This window comes from Nerophis ophidion, linkage group LG12, assembly GCF_033978795.1.
Source record: "Nerophis ophidion isolate RoL-2023_Sa linkage group LG12, RoL_Noph_v1.0, whole genome shotgun sequence".
Classification (NCBI taxonomy): domain Eukaryota; kingdom Metazoa; phylum Chordata; class Actinopteri; order Syngnathiformes; family Syngnathidae; genus Nerophis; species Nerophis ophidion.
Genome location: NC_084622.1, coordinates 9902859 through 9926480, shown reverse-complemented (window position 1 = coordinate 9926480; position 23622 = coordinate 9902859). Strand labels below are relative to the sequence as shown.

Here is a 23622-nt window from a genome sequence, read left to right as displayed (position 1 = left end):
TCTATCTTTTTGTTATGTGACATTCATTCTCCATTGTTGCCATTTCTAATATAAAGTAGTGTAAAGTTCATATTTATATCTGTCAGTAAACTTGCCATGAAAGCGCTAAAACATACCAGTGTTGTGAGTTGACATTATTCACCTGAGGAACTTTAGTTATTAGAGTTCCGGTCGGTCGGTTTTTCACGGGACACATTTCTGGTGTTGTTTCCGGATGACAAGATCCTGCTCCGTTTATTGATTGAAATAAAGTCTCAATGTCATTAAAACAGTTAGCTCCGTCATTTGACACTTCTTCCACTCCCGTCCTTGCACGCTACACCGCTACTACAACAAAGATGCCATGTAAATAAGATAAAAGGGCGTATCCGGAAGCTTGAAGATGATCTGTAAAACATCATCCATGCAACATTTTGAACAAAGAACCACCATCACATGTTATATAGATCCGTGTTTATCAAGTGTGCTGTGAGAGATAATCTAATTTCACCTATGTGGGTTAAAAATATTGTTTGCAAACCAGTAATTATAGTCTGCAAATGATGTGTTGTTGTTGAGTGTCTGTGTTGCCTAGAGCTCGGCAGAGTAACCGTGTGATACTCCATATCAGCAGGAGGCAGCCGGTAGCTAATTGCTTTGTAGATGTCGGAAACAGCGGGAGGCGTAAAAAGGTAAAAAGGTTTCTAATGCTTAAACCAAAAAAAAAATGAAAAGGTTAGTTCACCTAAGAAAAGGTAAGGTATTGTAGCTTAGGGAAGGCTACACAGAACCAAACTAAAACTGAACTGACTACAAAGTAAACAAAAACAGAATGCTGGACGAGAGCAAAGACTTACTGTGGAGCAAATAGTCAAACAGTTTAAGAACAACGTTTCTCAAAGTGCAATTGCAAGAAATTTAGGGATTTCAACATCTACGGTCCACAATATCCTCAAAAGGTTCAGAGAATCTGGAGAAATCACTCCACGTTAGCGGCATGGCCGCAAACCAACATTGAATGCCCGTGATCTTTGATCCCTCAGACGGCACTATATCAAAAACTGATATCAATCTCTAAAAGGGTCTCACCACATGGGCTCAGGAACACTTCAAAAAACCACTGTCACTAAATATAGTCGGTCACTACATCTGTAAGTGCAAGTTAAAGCTCTACTATGCAAAGCGAACGCCATTTATCAACAACATCCAGAAACGCCGCCGGCTTCTCTGGGCCCGAGATCATCTAAGATGGACTGATGCAAAGTGGAAAAGTGTTCTGTGTTCCGAAGAGTCCACATTTCAAATTGTTTTTGGAAATATTCGATATCGTGTCATCCGGACCAAAGGGGACGCGAACCATACAGACTGTTTATATGCAAAGTCCAAAAGCCAGCATCTGTGATGGTATGGAGGTGCATTAGTGCCCAGGCATGGGTAACTTACACATCTGTGAAGCACCATTAATGCTGAAAGGTACATACAGGTTTTGGAACAACATATGCTGCCATCTAAGTGCCGTCATTTTCATGGACGCCCCTGCTTATTTCAGCAAGACAATGCCAAGCCACTTTCAGCACGTGTTACAACAGCGTGGCTTTGTAAAAAAAAAAGAGAGCGGGTACTTTCCTGGCCCGCCTGCAGTCCAGACCTGTCTCCCATCGAAAATGTGTGGCTCAGTATGAAGCGTAAAATACGACAGCCGAGACCCCGGACTGTTGAACGACTGAAGCTCTACATAAAACAAGAATGGGAAAGAATTCCACTTACAAAGCTTCAACAATTAGTTTCTTCAGTTCCCAAACGTTTATTGAGTGTTGTTAAAAGAAAAGGTGATGTAACACAGTGGTGAACATGCCCTTTCCCAACTACTTTGGCACGTGTTGCAGCCATGAAATTCTAAGTTAATTATTATTTGCATTAAAATAATAAAGTTTATGAGTTTGAACATCAAATATGTTGTCTTTGTAGCATATTCAACTGAATATTGGTTGAAAAGGATTTGCAAATCATTGTATTCTGTTTATATTTACATCTAACACAATTTCCCAACTCACATGGAAACGGGGTTTGTATATGAAAAATTATCAAAAATAGACCATTCACCGGCAGTGTGCCTTATAATTCGGTGCGCCCTATGGTCCGTAAAATACGATAATCGCGTTTCATAGCATCTGACTCTGCATAATTGGGCAGTGAGTAGATGTGTGGACAGCTGCCTGCTCAAAGGGATTTTCGGAGTATGTCTGATCATACAAAGCTGATGCAAATTCCCTATGATTTAATTATGAAGCAGCATGAGCTTTGACTACTTAGTTCTTTCTCAAACTCTGTGTCCCCCTTTTTTTGTGTCCAGATAGGACAGTTCTTCGGCGAGGTGGATCCGGTCCTGATGATCAACCTGGTCAACACCTCTCTCTACTCCTTCAACAAGACCTACGACTACCAGTCCGTTTGCGACCCGGAGAAAGACAGCAAGGCTGCCGCGGGGCCTCGCTCGTTCTACGTGGTTAGTTGCCGCTCGTCCCATTTTGTCGGGGGCGAAGGTGTGGGTGGAGGAGTATTAACTTCCATGTTCCACGTTGGTCATTTCTTCTGCAGCCGACCATAGCCGACATGCTCAGTGTTGGTTGGTGGGCCTCCAGTGCTGCATGGTGAGTTGGTTTCTCTCACTATTATGTTAGATCCACTATGGACTTGACTCTCACCATATTATGTTGGATCCACTATGGACTTGACTCTCACAATATTATGTTAGATCCATTATGGACTGGACTCTCACACTATTATGCTAGATCCACTATGGACTGGACTCTCACTATTATGTTCGATCCACTATGGACTGGACTCTCACTATTATGTTAGATCCACTATTGACTGGACTCTCACCATATTATGTTGGATCCACTATGGACTTGACTCTCACAATATTATGTTACATCAACTATGGACTGGACTCTCACAATATTATGTTAGATCCATTATGGACTGGACTCTCACACTATTATGCTAGATCCACTATGGACTGGTCTCTCACTATTATGTTCGATCCACAATGGACTGGACTCTCACTATTATGTTAGATCCACTATGGACTGGACTCTCACAATATTATGTTCGATCCACTATGAATTGGACTTTCACTATTATGTTAGATCCACTATGGACTGGACTTTCACCTTATTGTGTTAGTTCCACTATGGACTGGACTTACTATTATATTAGATCCACTATGGACTGGACTCTCACACTATTATGTTGGATTTATTATGGACTGGACTCTCACTATTATACTAGATCCACTATGGATTGGACTTTCACTATTATGTTAGATCCACTATGGACTGGACTCTCACATTATTATGCTAAATCCACTATGGACTGGACTATCACACTATTATGTTAGATCCACTATAGACTGGACTCTCTCACTATTATGTTGGATCCACTATGGACTGGACTTTCACACTATTATGCTAGATCCACTATGGACTGGACTCTCACTGTTATGTTAGATCCACTATGGACTGGACTCTCACTATTATGTTCGATCCACAATGGACTGGACTCTCACTATTATGTTAGATCCACTATGGACTGGACTTTCACTATTATGTTAGATCCACTATGGACTGGACTCTCAGACTATTATGTTAGATCCACTATGGACTGGACTCTCACAATGTTATGTTAAATTCCCTATGGACTGGACTCTCACAATATTATGTTCGATCCCCTATGGACTGGACTCTTTACTATTATGTTAGATCCACTATGGACTGGACTCTCACTATTATGTTAGATCCACTACGGACTGGACTCTCACTATTATGTTAGATCCACTACGGACTGGACTCTCACACTATTATGTTAGATCCACTGTGGACTGGACTCTCACAATGTTATGTTAGATTCCCTATGGACCGGACTCTCACACTAATATGTTAGATCCACTATGGACTGGACTCACACACTATTATGCTGGATCCACACGGCGTCCATTGCACCGGTCGCCCAGGTTGAGGATCCCCACATCTGCAGTCCCCTCCAAGGCTTCTCATTGTCCCATTGGGTTGAGTTTTTCCTTGCCCTGATGTGGGAACTGAGCCGAGGATGTCGTTGTGGCTTGTGCAGCCCTTTGAGACGCTCATGATATTGGACAATATAAGTAAACATTGATTGACTGATTGATTTTGTGTGTCTTATATAAAACCACAATTATATTTGAAGATTTTTACAGGGGACTTTGGGGACTGATCTACTAAGACTCAAATACAATGCGCTAAACAACGTGCGCAAACTAGAGAACTGTGTGTTCTAATAGTGGCACAATTGATAACAAGTGCAAAAGTGGTGCAGATTGCCCTATTTTAAATGAAGTTTTTGCGTGTAATACCACAATTATGTGCCCATGGACACACTCATTTCCCTGCACATATATGTCATGCTCTACGACCTGTGTCCAATATTGTTGAACTCGCAGGACACGTCTGTAATGTGCAACACCTTCTCTGCAATATAAAATCAGTCTGTAGACAACAGAAACTATTTTCTGCAGAAAGGGGACGGACCACCACAGCAAAAACAATGCATTCATTCCTCTCAAATTATCCAAAGGCAAGAAAATGCATATTGAACCTTTTTTTTTTTCGTCAATTAGGAAACATTATAAGCACATATTTCTGAAAACGAACACAATTTGAAAAAAAAAATACTATTGACACTTAATTGAATTTGTTTAGTTATCCCCTTAAGTCATTCAGCAGCCATACAATTATAAAATGACATTGCAGAATAGACGATATGTCTCTTCTGTTTTTGACAGTCCAAATATGTTGACACACTCACGCAGGACAAATGATTCTCTGTATAGAGGACTCGCCTCCTTTCTATTAAAGGTAAAGGTGGGCTGTGTTCTTCAAATCGATTTATAACAATCTAGGCAAGCTGAGTTATGTTTGCTGTGGTCTGGATCAACATGGGACCCAAACCACTATCAGAAATGCAGGCAATATTACACACAGATAACGTGTCATGAGAAATGCAGTTATAAATTAAATACAGAGGACATATGAAATTAAATAAGCTGAAATATACCGACAAGTGAGGCATAATGATGCAATATGTCGAAATAGCATGTTAGCATCGATTAGCTTGCAGTCATGCACTGACCACACAAGTTAATAACATCAACAAAGTTCACCTTTGTGCATTCAGGCACAGCATAAAAGGTTGGCGGACAAAAAGAGACGAATAAGAATTGGCATAAAATGTCTTTCTGTGGCATCGTTGAAGAAAGTTATACATGTAAATAAACAGCGGCGAGTTCAAGGACCGCTACGATGCGTAGGACAAAATAGCGCTTGCTGAATACTGTCATCGGAGAAGCATGTTTAATATAAACAGTGGGATTTCTCACAATTAGGGAGGTTTGTGTCATGTATGTTCTCCAACAGAAACCCTATTAAAACAAAAACATTTTTTTCCTCCTTCTTTTTTCATTCTTTATATATTTTTGAAAAAGAAGGTTGCAGACCTCGTTTTAAGGCTACCTAAAGGGCATATCTTTGTAACCCCAAAATCAGCCACTTTCAAACTTAAGCTTAACCCTTGTGTGGTGTTCGGGCCTGTGGGACACGTTTTCATTTTTTTATTAAGAGAAAAATTATACATCCATCCATCCATCCATTTACTACCGCTTATTCCCTTTTGGGGTCGCGGGGGGCGCTGGCGCCTATCTCAGCTACAATCGGGCGGAAGGCGGGGTACACCCTGGACAAGTCGCCATATCATCGCAGGGCCAACACAGATAGACAGACAACATTCACACTCACATTCACACACTAGGGCCAATTAATTAATTTTCAAACCTGAGACTCATTGACTTTGACTCATTTTCCATGAAAAACATATCAGAATACATATTTAATGACCACACACCATAAGGGTTTATGGTGTGTGGTCATTAAATATGTATTCTAAAATATGTATCCTACACATTTCTATTACATATAAGATGTCCGGGTCCACTGGAACCGGGGCTAATGGAAGTGTGGAAATCGATGTTCTGCATACCACACAGACACACACACACACACACACACACACACACACACACCAGGCCTCGACAGAGTGTATGTACACAGAACATCAGAGGGTCAAATGTGCAAGAAAATGAGAGCAAACAGTGATGCAACCTTGTGTGGGAAATGTTTATCTTATCCCAATAAAGATCTTTTTTTCAGTATTTAAACATAAAAGTGTTTGATTGTGAAGCATTAAAAGGCACAAAATGACAGTTTCTGCATCCCACAGGGATTCTTCTTTTGTCCGCGGTTCCCACACAAGGTTGCAACATTGTTTGTCAACACTGTCTGCTCTCATTTTCTCGCACATTTGTACATCTGATGTTCTGTGTACCTACACTCTGTCCTCTATCCCAATAAACACATATTTATTGGGATAAGGTAAACATCTGTTCAGCATTTTAACATAAAAATGGTTGATTGTGAGGCATTAAAAGCCACAAAATGCAAGGGGTCCATCAGACCCACAAACGCTGGCTGACTTACAACAATATGAACATTGCACAAGGGTTAAGACACAAAATGTGCAGGGGACAGTTTTATTAAGACAAGTCAAAAATATGTGTTTTATCATTAGTTTATATATACTATATGTTTATAGGAAGGGGAAATCCAAACATACTTTCACATGTTTCCTGCCATTAAGGTGCATTAATGAGCTTTTCAACAATACTAATGTCCTCTTTTGTAGGTCCATACTCCAACAGATCTTCTATGGCCTCATATTCCCCAACCTTCTGGAGGCAGGTGAGCATCTAAAATGTTTGCGCCAAGTCATTACGAGATAGGCGCGGCATTGTCTCCACTTTACTGCAAAAAGTAAGATTAAATATCTCAAATAAGGGTGATAGTTGCTTATTTTCTATCTGATAAGATAATGATTCTCACTTAGCAGAGTTTTTCTTAGAGTGTTTTACTTGTTTTAAGGGATTTGGTCCTAAACGATCTCAGATGTTGCTGAGATTTGATGACCTATTGCCAGATTCAAACATCGATGACATCAATTAAACAAGACAAGAGGCAAGGAAATAAACGGAGACAAAATTCAATTTTGCTCAATTTGAGGAGAGACGTGGCGACTGTACTCTCTGTACAGTCTTACACCACGCTCTGGCGAAAAATTGTAAGCCACCTCTTTTTATTTGGACTTTCCCTGTTTACATAACAGCTGTTTCTAAAGGAATGGGGGGTATGTAAACAGCCATTGTTTCCGGTCACATTAAGACAAAAGAAAAAGATGCCTCGGGCTTGGGCTGGTCCTGGATTGAGCTTGGGCAAGTCTTGGATCACAAGAAAAGTCCTCTTGTTAATAGTGAGAATATACTTATTTTAAGGTAGTTTTTGGCTTCATTGAGGTTAGCTCATTTGACTTGTTTTGGAAAGTCTTGACCAGCCAAATTTTCTTGTTTTATTGGCAAATGATTTTTGCCCCTAATTTTTGTATTGTTTTTCTTGTTTTTGAACACTGACTTTTTGGAATGTATCATTATGTCAAGATAATGGCACTAGCATTTACCTAATTTAAGAAGATGTTTCAACATATTGAGAGAAAATGTCTCTTTTTTGGTTTTCTACCAAGAAAAGTGCACTTGTTAACAGTGAGAATACACTTATTTTAAGGTTTTGGGGTCATTGAGGTTAGCTAATTTTACATGTTTTGGGTAAGTCTTGACAAGCCAAATTTTCTTAAGCTATTGGCAGATAATTTTGCTTAGTTTCAATAAAATACCCATCATTTTTGTATTTTTCTTCTTGTTTTTAAACACTGACTTTTTGCAGTGTGCGCATTTTCTTGCTGCCCTCAGTCTCCTGTTGGATAAAACGTCTCTCTTTACCCTAGCCAACAGGTTTTCACAGTTGGACACAATATTATTTTGACGTAAAAAACAAAGTACATTTTACTGCGAACACTTCCTTGTGCCTAAATTTCCAGCGGAGTCTGGTGACGAGGACCTCTCAGACGCCATGTTTAAAGAAAGCTGCATCACGGAGCAAACGCAGTACTTCTTTGACAACGACGAAAGGTCCTACTCGGGAGTCCTCGACTGTGGAAACTGTTCGAGGTATGTATGTTCATTTGTCTGAGTGGGTATATTGTAGGGTTGTGCGGTATACCGGTACTAGTACACTGTGACAGTGCTGGTTTTACAAGCAGAGGAGCATGTTCGGCAGTGCACAATCACAGAGTACTTACAAACAGACAGAAAAGGGAGAACGGATGCATTTTGGCTTAAAAACTAACGATAAAGGTGAAGTTATAGCACTGAAACACCTTCTGGGAGAGGTGCTTTAAGACATGGCGAGGGAGCTAACATCCATCTACAGTCTGCAGGCTTTTAGCTACTCTTAGTTCACTCATGCTCACCTTGATGGTGGCAAATAAATTACGTTTTTTACAAGTAATATCACTGCAGGATGAGGAATAGCTAAACATGCTTCACTACACACCGTAGGAGGATACAATAGCTCACCAGTATCACAATGTAAACGAACACCATGGGTGGATCGACACCTGACATTCACTATAATGATATCAAGTACAAGAGTGTATCACGTCGATACTACAAGCTTCTGGTTAAATTTTTGACCACTCCTCTTGACAAACTTGACCCCAGATCTTTCCTCCAGGAGGTCTTATCTTTGCCCATGTGATGTCAGTTGAAACTAAAGTTTTGCTGCTGGTGAGGACTTTAATCCCAGGAACACTATCCCTACCGTCAAGCATGGTGGTGGTAGTATTATGCTATGGGCCTGTTTTGCTGCGAATTTTACGGAGAATAAACGGGACAATGAAAAAAGAGGATTACCTCCAAATTCTTCAGGACAACCTTAAAATCAGCAGCCTGGAGGTTGGGTCTTGGGCGCAGTTGGGTGTTCCAACAAGACAATGACCCCAAACACATGTCAAAAGTGTTAAATGAATGGCTAAATCAGGGTAGAATTAACGTTTGGATTAGCCTTCTGAAAGTCCTGACCTTAATGTTGTCATGTTTTGTGATCATGTTTTGTTTAAGACTCCATTGTTTCCTGTTTTTGCACTTCCTTGTTTGCTTTGTTTCCATGTCAACCCATTAGTTTTCACCTTGTCCCTATGTCTGTTTTCACTAATCACCACAGTGTTATTTAAGCCACGGTTGCCAATAAATCTTTATCAACTGGAATTGTTCCTGGCAAAATGAAAATCGCAAAAGTTATTCCAATTTATAAAAATGGTGATAAACATATGGTCTCAAATTACAGACCTGTGTCCTTACTACCTCAATTTGCTAAAATTCTTGAGAAATTATTTGTATATAGACTTGATAACTTCATTGACAAACATGAGCTATTGAATGAGCATCAGTATGGGTTCAGGAGTAATCGATCTACATCCCTAGCAGTGATGGACTTTGTAGAAAACATAGCTACAGCAATAGAAATAAGCAACACACCGTTGGAGTATTTATTGATTTATTTAAAGATTTTGACACAATCGATCATTCCTTACTTCTGCAAAAATGGGAAAACGATGGCATAAGAGGTGTTTCACAACAGTGGTTAAGTAATTATTTAAGTAACAGATCTCAATATGTGGAAATTATTACGACTAAATCACAGCCAACAAGAGTAACTTGTGGGGTTCCACAAGGCTCAATATTGGGACCCAAGTTATTTATAGTTTACCTAAATATTTGTTCCCTATCTAATAAATTGAAATGTATTATGTTTGCAGATGATACAAATGTATATTGTTCAGGAGAAGACTTGGAGGAAGTGTTAAGGATAATAGAGGTTGAGTTAATTCAGCTAAAAAAATGGTTTGATATTAATAAGTTATCATTAAATGATAACTTAGCGGTGTTTTAGAGTAAAAAAAAATTCAGCTGATTTTGGAAATCTTCATTCCCATCCCTGATAGTTTTGACCCAGCACATTTGTTCACATTTTCAGTAGAGCCATAATAAATTCATAAAAGAACTAAACTTCATGAATGTTTTTTGTGACCAACATAAGAGTTTTAGAAATGATTGGCAACTCAAAACAGCCTTGAAATTATGTTCGCCATTTTTCTCCCAATCTGTCTACTTTTCTCCTTATGTAAATGATTGAGTAGTTGAAGTCCAGGGTAATATAAGCAGTGCCGCTTGAAATGAAAGGCATGGGTCCATGCAGGTGTTCATGTGGCCTCTCAAACCCTCTTTTTTCTTACTGGACCTTTTTATGGTCTTCGAGAGGCTTTGTGTGTGTGTGCAGCCGTTAATATTGGCAAGCAGACACGTGGGACCCATAACAAGCTGTAATTACAGCCACATTTAACCCCCAAATTGACACAAAAAGGAGGTTATAGACCAAAGTGAATGTACAGCGGCAAGTGGAATTGTGGCAGATTTCCAGTGAAGCCAGAGACTGGGGGAAGTGAAAGAAAAAAGGGCGCTTGTTCCTCACCCTGCGAGTCCTGTCACCGACGGATCAAGGTCAAATGTGTCGGAATGAAAGCTGTAAGAGAAGCTGTCTGAAGGGAGGCCGTTCAGGAGGCAACACTATTCTTAACCGGGCCCCACCGATCCGATCTTTAAAACAGAAGGATGTGAAAGAAGGAGATCAGATGGTGGGATGGTTTTTATAGTGTCATATACAATATATATATATATATATATATATATATATATATATATATATATATATATATATATATATATATATATATATATATATATATATATATATATGTATATACACACACACACACACTTACATGTATATGACACTATATATCAGGGGTGCCCACACTTTTTCTGCAGGCGAGCTACTTTTCAATTGACCAACTCGATGGGATCTACCTCATTTATATATATCATTTATATTTATTTATTTATGAAAGAAACATGTTTGTAAACAAGTTAAATGTGTTTAATGATAATACAAGCATGTGTAACACATATAGGTGTCTTTCTTTCACAAATACAAGAATATAAGCTGGTGTATTACCTGATTCTGATGACTTGCATTGATTTGAATCAGACAGTAATGATGATAATGCCCACATTTTCAAATGGAGGAGAAAAAAAGTTGTCCTTTCTGTACAATACCACATGAAAGTGGTCTCGGAAAGCTGGCGTGCACAAGTGATGTGCACGCCAGCTTTCTGAGGGATCGCTTGTGCACGGCAGTTTTCCGAGACTCTGTATTTAGTTAGCGCAGGCAGCATGAAGCAGGGCTTTTATTGTGAAGATAGGAAATCTGCAGTCGGCCTTTAGAGTTTTGACGGAAGGTACGGCGCGAGAGTCTGTTGAAATAAAAAGTGTTTCTCGCCTTCCTCTCGGTCATATTTTCATAATAATGATCTTGCAGCAGCCAGCGTCATCTCACAAGACCATCCGGTACTGTGAATGTCATTTAAGTGATGTCTTGGTGAAGATTGATGATCACTAATTTTTAGGTCTATTTTTTTTTAAAGCCTGGCTGGAGATCGACTGACACACCCCCCGTGGTCGACTGGTAGCTCGCGATCGACGTAACGGGCACCCCTGCTATATATATATATATATATATATATATATATATATATATATATATATATATATATATATATATATATGTCTTGATTGGATTATCCAGAGAATAGTGCTCGATACCGTTTCTGCTCCGTCAAAACTCCCCAGCAGAAACGTGCGAACTCGTCGGGAGTTTCCTCCTCTCCCAGCTTGCTAGCCTCAACCTGAACCTTGGCAGTGTGCCGCACCTCGCCAAGGAGCAGCGAGAACACCAAGAAGCGCATATGCCAAATCTTCAAAGAAAACGGCCTACGGATCACGATTGAAGCCAACAACCAAACCGTCAACTTCCTTGACATCACTTTCAACCTGAGAAATAACAGCTACCAACCATTCACGAAACCCAACACAACACTCCAATACGTGCACCATGACAGCAACCACCCACCCACCACCACGAAAAGAATACCTACCGGAATTAATAAAAGGCTATCGATGCTGTCATCTAGCAAAGCTGAATTCGACCAAGCAACCCCCCCGTACCAGAAAGCACTTGATGAAAGCGGATACAACTTCACCCTCACCTATGAACCCACTCCAGGAAACCAACCAAAAAAGAGCAGAAAACGAAACAACATCATCTGGTACAATCCCTCATTCAGCAAAAACGTCTCAACCAACATCGGCCGCAAGTTCCTCACTCTGATCGACAAACACTTCCCCAAAGGCAACACCCTAAGAAAAATATTCAATAAGAACAACATTAAATTGAGCTACAGCTGTATGAATAACATACAACAAATCATTTCAAATCACAACAAAGCAATTGCAAAAGGACTGCCCACCCCCATACTAAACGACTCTGAAACCAATAAGGAATGTAACTGTCGCAAGAAACCTGATTGCCCTCTCAACGGAGGGTGCTTACATACATCAGTCGTTTACCAAGCAAAGGTAACACGCAAGGACATTAACACATCCGGCACGTACGTAGGATTAACCGAAGGAGCGTTCAAAACAAGATGCAATAATCACAACGCCTCCTTTAGAAACCAGACTTTGCGGAATTCTACAGAACTCAGCAAACACATTTGGAACCTCAAAGACAATAATGTTGAATATTCAATAACATGGCAAATTCTTGCATCCAGCAAACCTTACAACAGTGGTAATAAAAGATGCAACCTATGCTTAAAAGAGAAACTGTTTATCATATATCATCCAGATCTATCATCCCTTAACAAGCGCAGTGAAATCATTTCAATATGCCGCCACAGACGGAAACACCTCCTAGGTAACACATGAGCCAATCACCACGCCCCTACGCCTGCCTGTACCCACCTAATCTGTGCCCTATATAAACCATTGTATGTGAATGCTTCCATTAAAATCTGATGATTGAGGGAACCCCTCATGAAACAGTTCTGTAGAGACGAAGTAGTCTTGTGATTTTTCCCCACACCTACATATATATATATATATATATATATATATATATATACACACACACACACACTTACATGTATATGACACTATATATATATATATATATATATATATATACATATATATATATATATATATATATATATATATATATATATATATATATATATATACACACACACACACACATGCATGCATACACACAGACATATCTACATTGATTGATACAATATATGTGACTTGGTGAGTAGGTAGGTATATATACATATATATACACACTTATATATATCCATTTTTTTTTTCTATTTTTTTTTTTATTTTCTGTGTTGACTGAGCTGTGTTGAAGCAGCATAAAAAGGACATTATGTTTAATGAAGAGTTTATGTCTCTGATAGTTTATATAATAATGCAAGTCCATCATAAAGCCTACATGAACTCCATGGTGTTCAGGGATGATTAGTCTCTCCAATTGCTATTGTACTACTTTTTCAGCCATAGTTACATTAATCATGAGTAATGTAACAGCCTAATTTTGAATGGCAGGGTCCCTGCTATCACGTGTTGATAAACATATAACATTTACATAATAAAAATCAACTACAGGCTTCCCAAATGCTGTAATAAATTAAGCGGAGACCCCAAATGGGACAAGCGGTAGAAAATGGATGGATGGAGTTGAACATATGTCAGCATGTGGCCCGACTTTTAACTCTTTTTTTTTTCAAACGCTTATTGCAAACGCTTACTCACAGTAAGTCATTAATTTTAATTTGTAAGTCATTTTTTTTAGCATCTCAGGTAACTAGGACTGTTTTGTTTTTACTTCACGGAAAAACATATTGCGATATAAATCGAATAATTACATTCAGAATATGGAGCGGAAAACACAACCAAAAGTTGTAGGCTTTTTCACGCAACGAAGCCGGCCTACTTCACCACAATCTGTAATCTATTGCTCCCCAGGCTGTGGTGACGGCGACAGGCCTAGATACACCACTCTTTACACCCATCCTTTTTCCCGGTCCCCTCCCCTTGGAGAGTCACCACTTTAACTAATACATTTTCTGGGGTAAACACTGTGGTGCTTTTGTTGACCAGAGGGGAGATTCTGTGGAGAAATCTCGTTCGTTAGACACCTTTATGTGCTCGACGCCTCAATCATTGGTATGTGTTCACCTACGAAACCATTCTGGGTATCACTCAATCTTATCCGTCTTGTCTTTTGACAAAGAAATCTTCACAATCTTCGTTTAATGAATGTTCTGCAATTTGTCGTCTCGAAAGTAAGAACTGAACCGGGCAAGAAAGTGTTTAAGTTTTCAGCACCAGAGGCTCGGAATAACCTACAATCCAATCTTCAACTTTAAACCATTGTTACATTAAATGAGTTTAAAACCTCCGTGAAGGGATTGCGGTCTACCTTATCTGTATGCACATGTGTCACGTGAGCAAGCTTTAATTTTATGTGTTGTTTACTGTTTGGCCAGGTCTCCCCTGGACAAGAGATCTTTGATCTCAATGGGTTAAATAAAAACTTGCCTTTGTGACTTTTCAGGATGTATCGTGCAGAGAAGCTACCCAACACCAACCTGGTGTTCCTAATCACCGATGCCAAGGCAACGTGTTTGTCATGCGACCCCAGGCCGCTACGACAAGCCGAACAACCCTGTATCCTTTCACTTAAGTCGTAAATAGTCAGCATCGCAGTGACAACTCCCCCTTTTTTTGGTAGGGGGGTTTTACTCCCCTGCCCTTCCATCCATCACCCCTATGACAAGAGAGCTTTAAAGTCCCAATCCAAGGACACACACCTAAGCACTTTCCAGCAGGTCCCCTCCGAATGTTCACGGGTGAACAGTAAACCAGATGCATGAAAGATGGTCTCACGTTACGAGCGGATTGGACTTCTTTGTTTCTGGCCTGCACACCGCCATCAAGTTGAATTAAGGTTAAGGAAAGTGTGTGTGGATGTAGGTGTAGGTAGGTGTGTGTGTGTTCAAATGCAGCCAGGATATCTGTTTGACAGATGTGGCCAGAATGTGCCTTCTTGCTGGTGGTTTAACAGTAAAGGTGTCATCACTAAAGTTGGCCATGGGGTCACTAAAAGGGCCATTAGTTGCTAATAAGGTAATGAGCCTTGCAAGGTTTAACACACTTTGGCCTTTTTCGGACTTTGTGAGGACTTCAACCAGTTTGGATTGATTGTTTCCTGGTGTGTCTTCCAACGTCTGGTGCGTGTTGCGGTTTGCGCCCTCTCATTTGTTTCACTCGCTTGCTGTCACTTTTGTGTCTTGTTACGTGTTTTACGAGATGTTTCCTTGCCCGTCCAGATGTTTTCCACCTGTGTTTTCTCGAGAGTACAGTAATCATGTTTTTTACTGCCCAATGTTGATGAATTGGTGTAATAGGAAAGCACAACAGTTTGTTGTTGGTTTGTGTGTTAGCAGATGTGTAATACAATATTTTATTCACCAAAATTCATATATTTATTATTCAACTCATTGTTATTGTACAAATGCTTTGGAACATTTATTTATTATTATTCTTCTTCTCCATATTTTGGTGCGCTCTTCCTTCCACATTTTTCACCCGAATCAAACCGTTCCAACTTCTAACTGTTCAGCCTATTCGGGAACTGTGGGCCTTCCCTTGAGAAATTCCCACATTTCCCAGAATTCCAGGTTTTCCCGAACATTTTCCCACATTGAAATGAATTAGCTGTTTTTCAAACATCCACCATTTTCAGAGTTTTCGACCAATTCAAACCGTTCCACCTTCAACACGTTCCACCTTCCAGAAAATTCAAACTTCCCTTTTTCCAAGTTCAAAGAAATTCCAGGACTTTCCCCAATGCCTGGTTTTCCAAAACCCTATTTTTACCCTTTTTTCTAGAGACTACTCCTTCCACCTTTTTCATTCATCAATTGTCAAAGCATTCCTCTTAATCAGGACAAAAAACAAAACAAAGTATTTTTATAAACTGGGACAATTCCCGGTTTCCCGAAATACCAGAAATTCCGTAATACCACTTCAACATTTATTTATTATTATTATTCTCCAGATTTTGGTGCGCTCTATCTGCCACATTTTTCACCTGATTCAAACCTTTCCAACTTCAAACTGTTCAGCCTATTCGGGAATAGCGGACTTTCTCTTGACAAATTCCCAAAAATTCCCACATTTCCCAGAATTCCAGTAATTCTGGGACATTTTTCCACACTGAAATGAATTGGCCGTTTTTCAAACTTCTCCCATTTTCCGAGTTTTTGACCAATTCAAACTGTTCCACTTTCAACACATTCCACCTTCCAGAAAATTCAAACTTCCCTTTTTTCAAGTTCAAAGAAATTCCAGGACTTTCCACAATTCCTGGTTTTCCAAAGCCTTATTTTCACCCTTTTTTCCGGAGACTACTCCTTCCATCTTTTTCATTCATCAACAAAGTATTCCTCTTAATCAGGACAAAAAACAGGTTGTTTTATAAACTGAAACAATTCCCGGGTTTCCCGAAATTCCGTAATACCATTTTTCAATGAAAAATCTTACCACTCCAACATTTATTTATTATTATTCTTCTTCTCCAGATTTTGGTGCGCTCTACCTGCCACATTTTTCACCCGATTTAAACCGTTCCAACTTCAAAGTGTTCAGCCTATTTGGAAATAGCGGACTTTCCCTTGACAAATTGAGAAAAATTCTCACATTTCCCAGAATTCCAGGTTTTCTGGGACATTTTCCCACAGTGAAATGAATTGGCCGTTTTTTAAACTTCTCCCATTTTCCCAGTTTTCGACCAATTCAAACCGTTCCACCTTCAACACATTCAACTTTCCAGAAAATTCAAACCTCCCTTTTTCCACGTTCAAAGAAATTCCAGGACTTTCCATAATTTCTGGTTTTCCAAAGCCTTATTTTCACAATTTTTTCTGAAGACTACTCCTTCCACCTTTGTCATTCATCAACCGTCAAAGCATTCCTCTTAATCGGGACAAAAAAACAAAGTTGTTTTATAAACAGGAACAATTTCCGGGTTTCTCGAAATTCCAGGAATTCCGTAATACCATTTTTCAATGAAAAATCTTACCACTTCAACATTTATTTATTATCCTCTTCTTCTCCTGATTTTAGCGCGGTCTACCTTCCACATTGTTCACCCGATTCAAACCGTTCCAACTTCAAACTGTTCAGCCTATTCGGGAATAGCGGACTTTCCCTTGACAAATTCCAAAAAATTCTCACATTTCCCAGAATTCCAGTAATTCTGGGACATTTTTCCACACTGAAATGAATTGACCGTTTTTCAAACTTCTCCCATTTTCCGAATTTTTGACCAATTCAAACCGTTCCACCTTCAACACATTCCACCTTCCAGAAAATTCAAACTTCCCTTTTTACAAGTTCAAAGAAATTCCAGGACTTTCCAGAATTCCTGGTTTTCCAAAGCCCTATCTTCACCCTTTTTTCCTGAGACTACTCCATTTTCTACAGCTTATTCCCTTTTGGGGTCGCTGGCGCCTATCTCAGATACAATCGGGCGGAAGGCGATGTACACCCTGGACAAGTCGCCACCTCATTGCAGTCCGGAGACTACTCTTTCCACCTTTTTCATTCATCAACCGACAAAGTATTCCTCTTAATCAGGACAAAAAAAAAAAACAGTTTTATAAACTGAAACAATTCCCGGGTTTCCCGAAATTCCGTAATACCATTTTCAATGAAAAATCTTACCACTTCAACATTTATTTATTATTATTCTTCTTCTCCAGATTTTGGTGCGCTCTACCTGCCACATTTTTCACCCGATCCATACCGTTCCAACTTCAAACTGTTCAGCCTATTCGGGAATAGCTGACCTTCTCTTGACAAATTCCAAAAAATTCCTACATTTCCCAGAATTCCAGGCTTTCTGGGATATTTTCCCACATTGAAATGATTTGGCCGTTTTTCAAACTTCCCCCATTTTCAGAGTGTTCGACTAATTCAAACCGTTCCACCTTCAACACATTCCACCTTCCAGAAAATTCAAACTTCCTTTTTTCCAAGTTCAAAGAAATTCCGGGACTTTCCATAATTTCTGGTTTTCCAAAGCCCTATTTTCACCCTTTTTTCTGGAGACTATTCCTTCCACCTTTGTCATTCATCAACCGTCAAAGCATTCCTCTTAATAAGGACAAAAATACTAAGTTTTTTTCATGAATTGGAACAATTCCCGGGTTTCCCAAGATTCCACGAATTCCGTAATACCATTTTTCGATGAGAGACTTACCACTTCAACATTATTTTTCATTCTTCTTCAGATTTTAGTGCACTACCTTCCACATTTTTCACCCGATTCAAACCGATTCAACTTCAAACTGTTCAGCCTACTCGGGAACTGCGGGTTTTCCTTTACAAATTCAAAAAAATTCCCAAATTTCCCAGAATTTCAGGTTTTCCAGAACATTTTCCCACATTGAAATGAATTGACCTTTTCAAACTTCCACCATTTTCAGAGTTTTCGACCAATTCAAACCGTTCCACCTTCAACACATTCCACCTTCCAGAAAATTCAAACTTCCCTTTTTCCAAGTTCAAAGAAATTCCAGGACTTTCCCCAATGCCTGGTTTTCCAAAACCCTATTTTTACCCTTTTTTCTGGAGACTACTCCTTCCACCTTTTTCATTCATCAATTGTCAAAGCATTCCTCTTAATCAGGACAAAAAACAAAACAAAGTATTTTTATAAACTGGGACAATTCCCGGTTTCCCGAAATACCAGAAATTCCGTAATACCACTTCAACATTTATTTATTATTATTATTCTCCAGATTTTGGTGCGCTCTATCTGCCACATTTTTCACCTGATTCAAACCTTTCGAACTTCAAACTGTTCAGCCTATTCGGGAATAGCGGACTTTCTCTTGACAAATTCCCAAAAATTCCCACATTTCCCAGAATTCCAGTAATCCTGGGACATTTTTCCACACTGAAATGAATTGCCCGTTTTTCAAACTTCTCCCATTTTCCGAGTTTTAGACCAATTCAAACTGTTCCACCTTCAACACATTCCACCTTCCAGAAAACTCAAACTTCCCTTTTTTCAAGTTCAAAGAAATTCCAGGACTTTCCACAATTCCTGGTTTTCCAAAACCCTATTTTCACCCTTTTTCCGGAGACTACTCCTTCCATCTTTTTCATTCATCAACAAAGTATTCCTCTTAATCAGGACAAAAAACAGGTTGTTTTATAAACTGAAACAATTCCCGGGTTTCCCGAAATTCCGTAATACCATTTTTCAATGAAAAATCTTACCACTCCAACATTTATTTATTATTATTCTTCTTCTCCAGATTTTGGTGCGCTCTACCTGCCACATTTTTCACCCGATTCAAACCGTTCCAACTTCAAAGTGTTCAGCCTATTTGGAAATAGCGGACTTTCCCTTGACAAATTCAGAAAAATTCTCACATTTCCCAGAATTCCAGGTTTTCTGGGACATTTTCCCACATTGAAATGAATTGGCCGTTTTTCAAACTTCTCCCATTTTCCCAGTTTTCGACCAATTCAAACCGTTCCACCTTCAACACATTCAACCTTCCAGAAAATTCAAACCTCCCTTTTTCCACGTTCAAAGAAATTCCAGGAGTTTCCATAATTTCTGGTTTTCCAAAGCCTTATTTTCACAATTTTTTCTGAAGACTACTCCTTCCACCTTTGTCATTCATCAACCGTCAAAGCAGTCCTCTTAATCGGGACAAAAAAACAAAGTTGTTTTATAAACAGGAACAATTTCCGGGTTTCTCGAAATTCCAGGAATTCCGTAATACCATTTTTCAATGAAAAATCTTACCACTTCAACATTTATTTATTATCCTCTTCTTCTCCTGATTTTAGCGCGGTCTACCTTTCACATTTTTCACCCGATTCAAACCGTTCCAACTTCAAACTGTTCAGCCTATTCGGGAATAGCGGACTTTCCCTTGACAAATTCCAAAAAATTCTCACATTTCCCAGAATTCTGGGACATTTTTCCACACTGAAATGAATTGGCCGTTTTTCAAACTTCTCCCATTTTCCGAATTTTTGACCAATTCAAACCGTTCCACCTTCAACACATTCCACCTTCCAGAAAATTCAAACTTCCCTTTTTACAAGTTCAAAGAAATTCCAGGACTTTCCAGAATTCCTGGTTTTCCAAAGCCCTATCTTCACCCTTTTTTCCTGAGACTACTCCATTTTCTACAGCTTATTCCCTTTTGGGGTCGCTGGCGCCTATCTCAGATACAATTGGGCGGAAGGCGATGTACACCCTGGACAAGTCGCCACCTCATCGCAGTCCGCATACTACTCTTTCCACCTTTTTCATTCATCAACCGACAAAGTATTCCTCTTAATCAGGACAAAAAAAACAAACAGTTTTATAAACTGAAACAATTCTCGGGTTTCCCGAAATTCCGTAATACCATTTTTCAATGAAAAATCTTACCACTTCAACATTTATTTATTCTTCTTCTTCTTCTCCAGATTTTGGTGCGCTCTACCTGCCACATTTTTCACCCGATTCAAACCGTTCAAACTTCAAACTGTTCAGCCTATTCGGGAATAGCTGACCTTCTCTTGACAACTTCCAAAAAATTCCTACATTTCCTAGAATTCCAGGTTTTCTGGGACATTTTCCCACATTGAAATGATTTGGCCGTTTTTCAAACTTCCCCCATTTTCAGAGTTTTCGACTAATTCAAACCGTTCCACCTTCAACACATTCAACCTTCCAGAAAATTCAAACTTCCTTTTTTCCAAGTTCAAAGAAATTCCAGGACTTTCCATAATTTCTAGTTTTCCAAAGCCCTATTTTCACCCTTTTTTCTGGAGACTACTCCTTCCACCTTTGTCATTCATCAACCGTCAAAGCATTCCTCTTAATAAGGACAAAAATACTAAGTTTCTTTTATAAATTGGAACAATTCCCGGGTTTCCCAAAATTCCACGAAATCCGTAATACCATTTTTCGATGAGAAACTTACCACTTCAACATTATTTTTCATTCTTCTTCAGATTTCAGCGCACTACCTTCCACATTTTTCACCCGATTCAAACCGTTTCAACTTCAAACTGTTCAGCATACTCGGGAACTGCGGGGTTTCCTTTACAAATTCCCAAAAATTCCCAAATTTCCCAGAATTTCAGGTTTTCCAGAACATTTTCCCACATTGAAATGAATTGACCGTTTTTCAAACTTCCACCATTTTCAGAGTTTTTGACCAATTCAAACCATATCACCTTCAACACATTCCACTTTTCCAGAAAATTCCCTTTTTCTAAGTTCAAAGAAATTCCAAGACTTTCCAGAATTCCTGGTTTTCCAAAGCCCTATTTTCGCTTGTTTTTCTGGAGACTACACCTTCCACATTTTTCATTCATCAACCGTCAAAGCATTCTCCTTAATCACGACAAAAAAACACTGTTTTTTAAACTGGAAAAATTCCCGGGTTTCCCGAAATTCCAGGAATTCCATAATACCATTTTGTAAATGAAAAGTTTTACCACTTCAACATTTCTCGACCGATTTGAAAAATTCCAACACCAACCATTTGAACTAATTTACAACATTCACATTTTAGCATTATTGAAAAAAATCCCGCTTTTTCCGAATTCCCCCAATACCATTTACTACTAACAGTTCTTTCCCGATTTTAACAATTCCAACACCAACCAATTCAATTCCTGCAGAAACATTATTAAAACAAATCCATTTCCCCCCCCATTTTTTTTCCTTTTTTGAAAAAGCTCCAGGGCGGTGCTAAAGAGCCATGGGTTGCTTACCCCCGGTATATACAGTGTTACCTCAACTTATGAGTGTTTTGAGTTAAGAGCTGTCCCTTAGTTAATCGATATGCTTTAAATTGAAAGCGAAGGTTTGAATTACCATCACCCCCGCCATTAGTTGGCCTACCAAATGAACTCATTGAACCTATATAAGATCCGACCAAAACATCGCGTCTTACGAGCTGGCATTAGCCTATAGCTAGAGATCGACAAAACATTGTTGTCAAAGCTTGGGAAGGCAGTGGCCGAGTGTGAGAAATAAGAGAAAAAATTAAAACCAACTTGGCAAAGAGGATATTCAAATAACATCTTAACAACAATGAAGTAAAAAAAAAAAAAAAAACGCTGCTGATGGTGTGTTTGACAGAGAATCAGCTCTTTAGGAAGTCAACTCTCCAAGGTAAATGTGTTATTACTTCACACCACTATTATAGTTCTTAGTTGTACATTGCATCGTTTTGTTTTTATGCAATCTTTCTAATCTAGAAGTTAGTTTTTCTTTTCAAAAAGGCATTTAACATTGTTAGGATGTCCCTCTTGGGGGGGTTCTCCTGATGCAGACAGATCTTCTTGAGCCCATGGTACAGGGTTAGAGCAAGTTTTTCTTTTTATCCACGCATGGAGGGATGGGTTTGGGCTTTTCAGTCCCGCGTGTCTCTGTTTGTGTGTTTTTTCTGTCTTTAACTCCAACAATGTGTCTCTGACCGGCTGCTGCCAATAAAGGCGACAATAAGTCCCAGCTGGGCAATCTACTCACCTACCACTGCTTCGCCCAGCTGGGCAATCTACTCACCTACCACTGCTTCGCCCAGCTGGGCAATCTACTCACCTACCGCTGCTTCCAGACCAGTCCCTACACACAGGCCACGGCTCCCTCCACATAAATGTCGTGCTTTTTGGCAGGGCCAAGCACAAATAAAATGTAATTGAATTTATTTCAATGGGATACGTTAAATTGAAATACAAATATTTTGAGTTTAGGGCACCATGACAGTTCCAAGTATGACCGTAAGTTTAGGTCCTGCTGGGAATGTTTGCACCGTGTTACGGAGTACTTTACTGGTGTATAACTAATTTTTGTTGACCTTCTTGTTGATGTTGTTTTCCTGAAAACCTCCGTTCAGCCGAGGGTCCGGATCCATGTGAGCTGGCCCAGAATCCAAGGTACCGCAAAGGACCGGATGTGTGCTTTGACAACAATGAAAATGTAAGACAACCCGGCAGTGATTGCTTGACAAAAATCTGTATTTCATTTACAAAACCCAAAACCAGTGAAGTTGTCATGTTTTGTAAATAGTAAATAAAAACAGAATACCATGATTTGCAAATATTTTTCAACTTATAGTCAGTTGAATTGACTGCAAAGACAAGATACCTAACGTTCGAACTGGTAAATGTTATTTTTTGCAAATATTAGTTCATTTGGAATTTGATGCCTGCAACACGTTTCAAAAAAGCTGGCACAGGTGGCAAAAAAGACTGAGAAAGTTGAGAAATGCTCATCAAACACTTATTTGGAGCATTTACAGGTGAACAGGCTAATTGGGAACAGGTGGCTGCAATGATAGGGCATAAAAGCAGCTTCCATGAAATGCTCAGTCATTCACAAACAAGGATTAGGGGAGGGTTACCACTTTGTGACCAATTAAGTGAACAAATTGTCCAGTTTAAAAACAACATTTCTCAACCAGCTATTGCAAGGAATTTAAGGATTCACCATCTACAGTTCGTTATATCATCAAAGGGTTCACAGAATCAGGAGAAATATTTGCATGTAACATTGAATGCCAATGACCTTGGATCCCTCAGGCGGTACCGCATCAAAAAGAGACATC

The 23622-nt window shown here is 39.3% G+C and overlaps 1 protein-coding gene across 1 annotated transcript in view; it reads left to right on the top strand.

Moving 5' to 3' along the window:
- Positions 1–23622, top strand: part of LOC133562944 (voltage-dependent calcium channel subunit alpha-2/delta-1) — a 311591-nt gene that overhangs the window by 274787 nt on the left and 13182 nt on the right. The window contains exons 34-39 of the mRNA XM_061916789.1: positions 2333–2485; positions 2578–2630; positions 6754–6809; positions 7996–8125; positions 14538–14650; positions 22912–22994. Coding sequence (XP_061772773.1) covers positions 2333–2485; positions 2578–2630; positions 6754–6809; positions 7996–8125; positions 14538–14650; positions 22912–22994 — 588 coding nt within the window. The remainder of the gene's footprint in view (positions 1–2332; positions 2486–2577; positions 2631–6753; positions 6810–7995; positions 8126–14537; positions 14651–22911; positions 22995–23622) is intronic.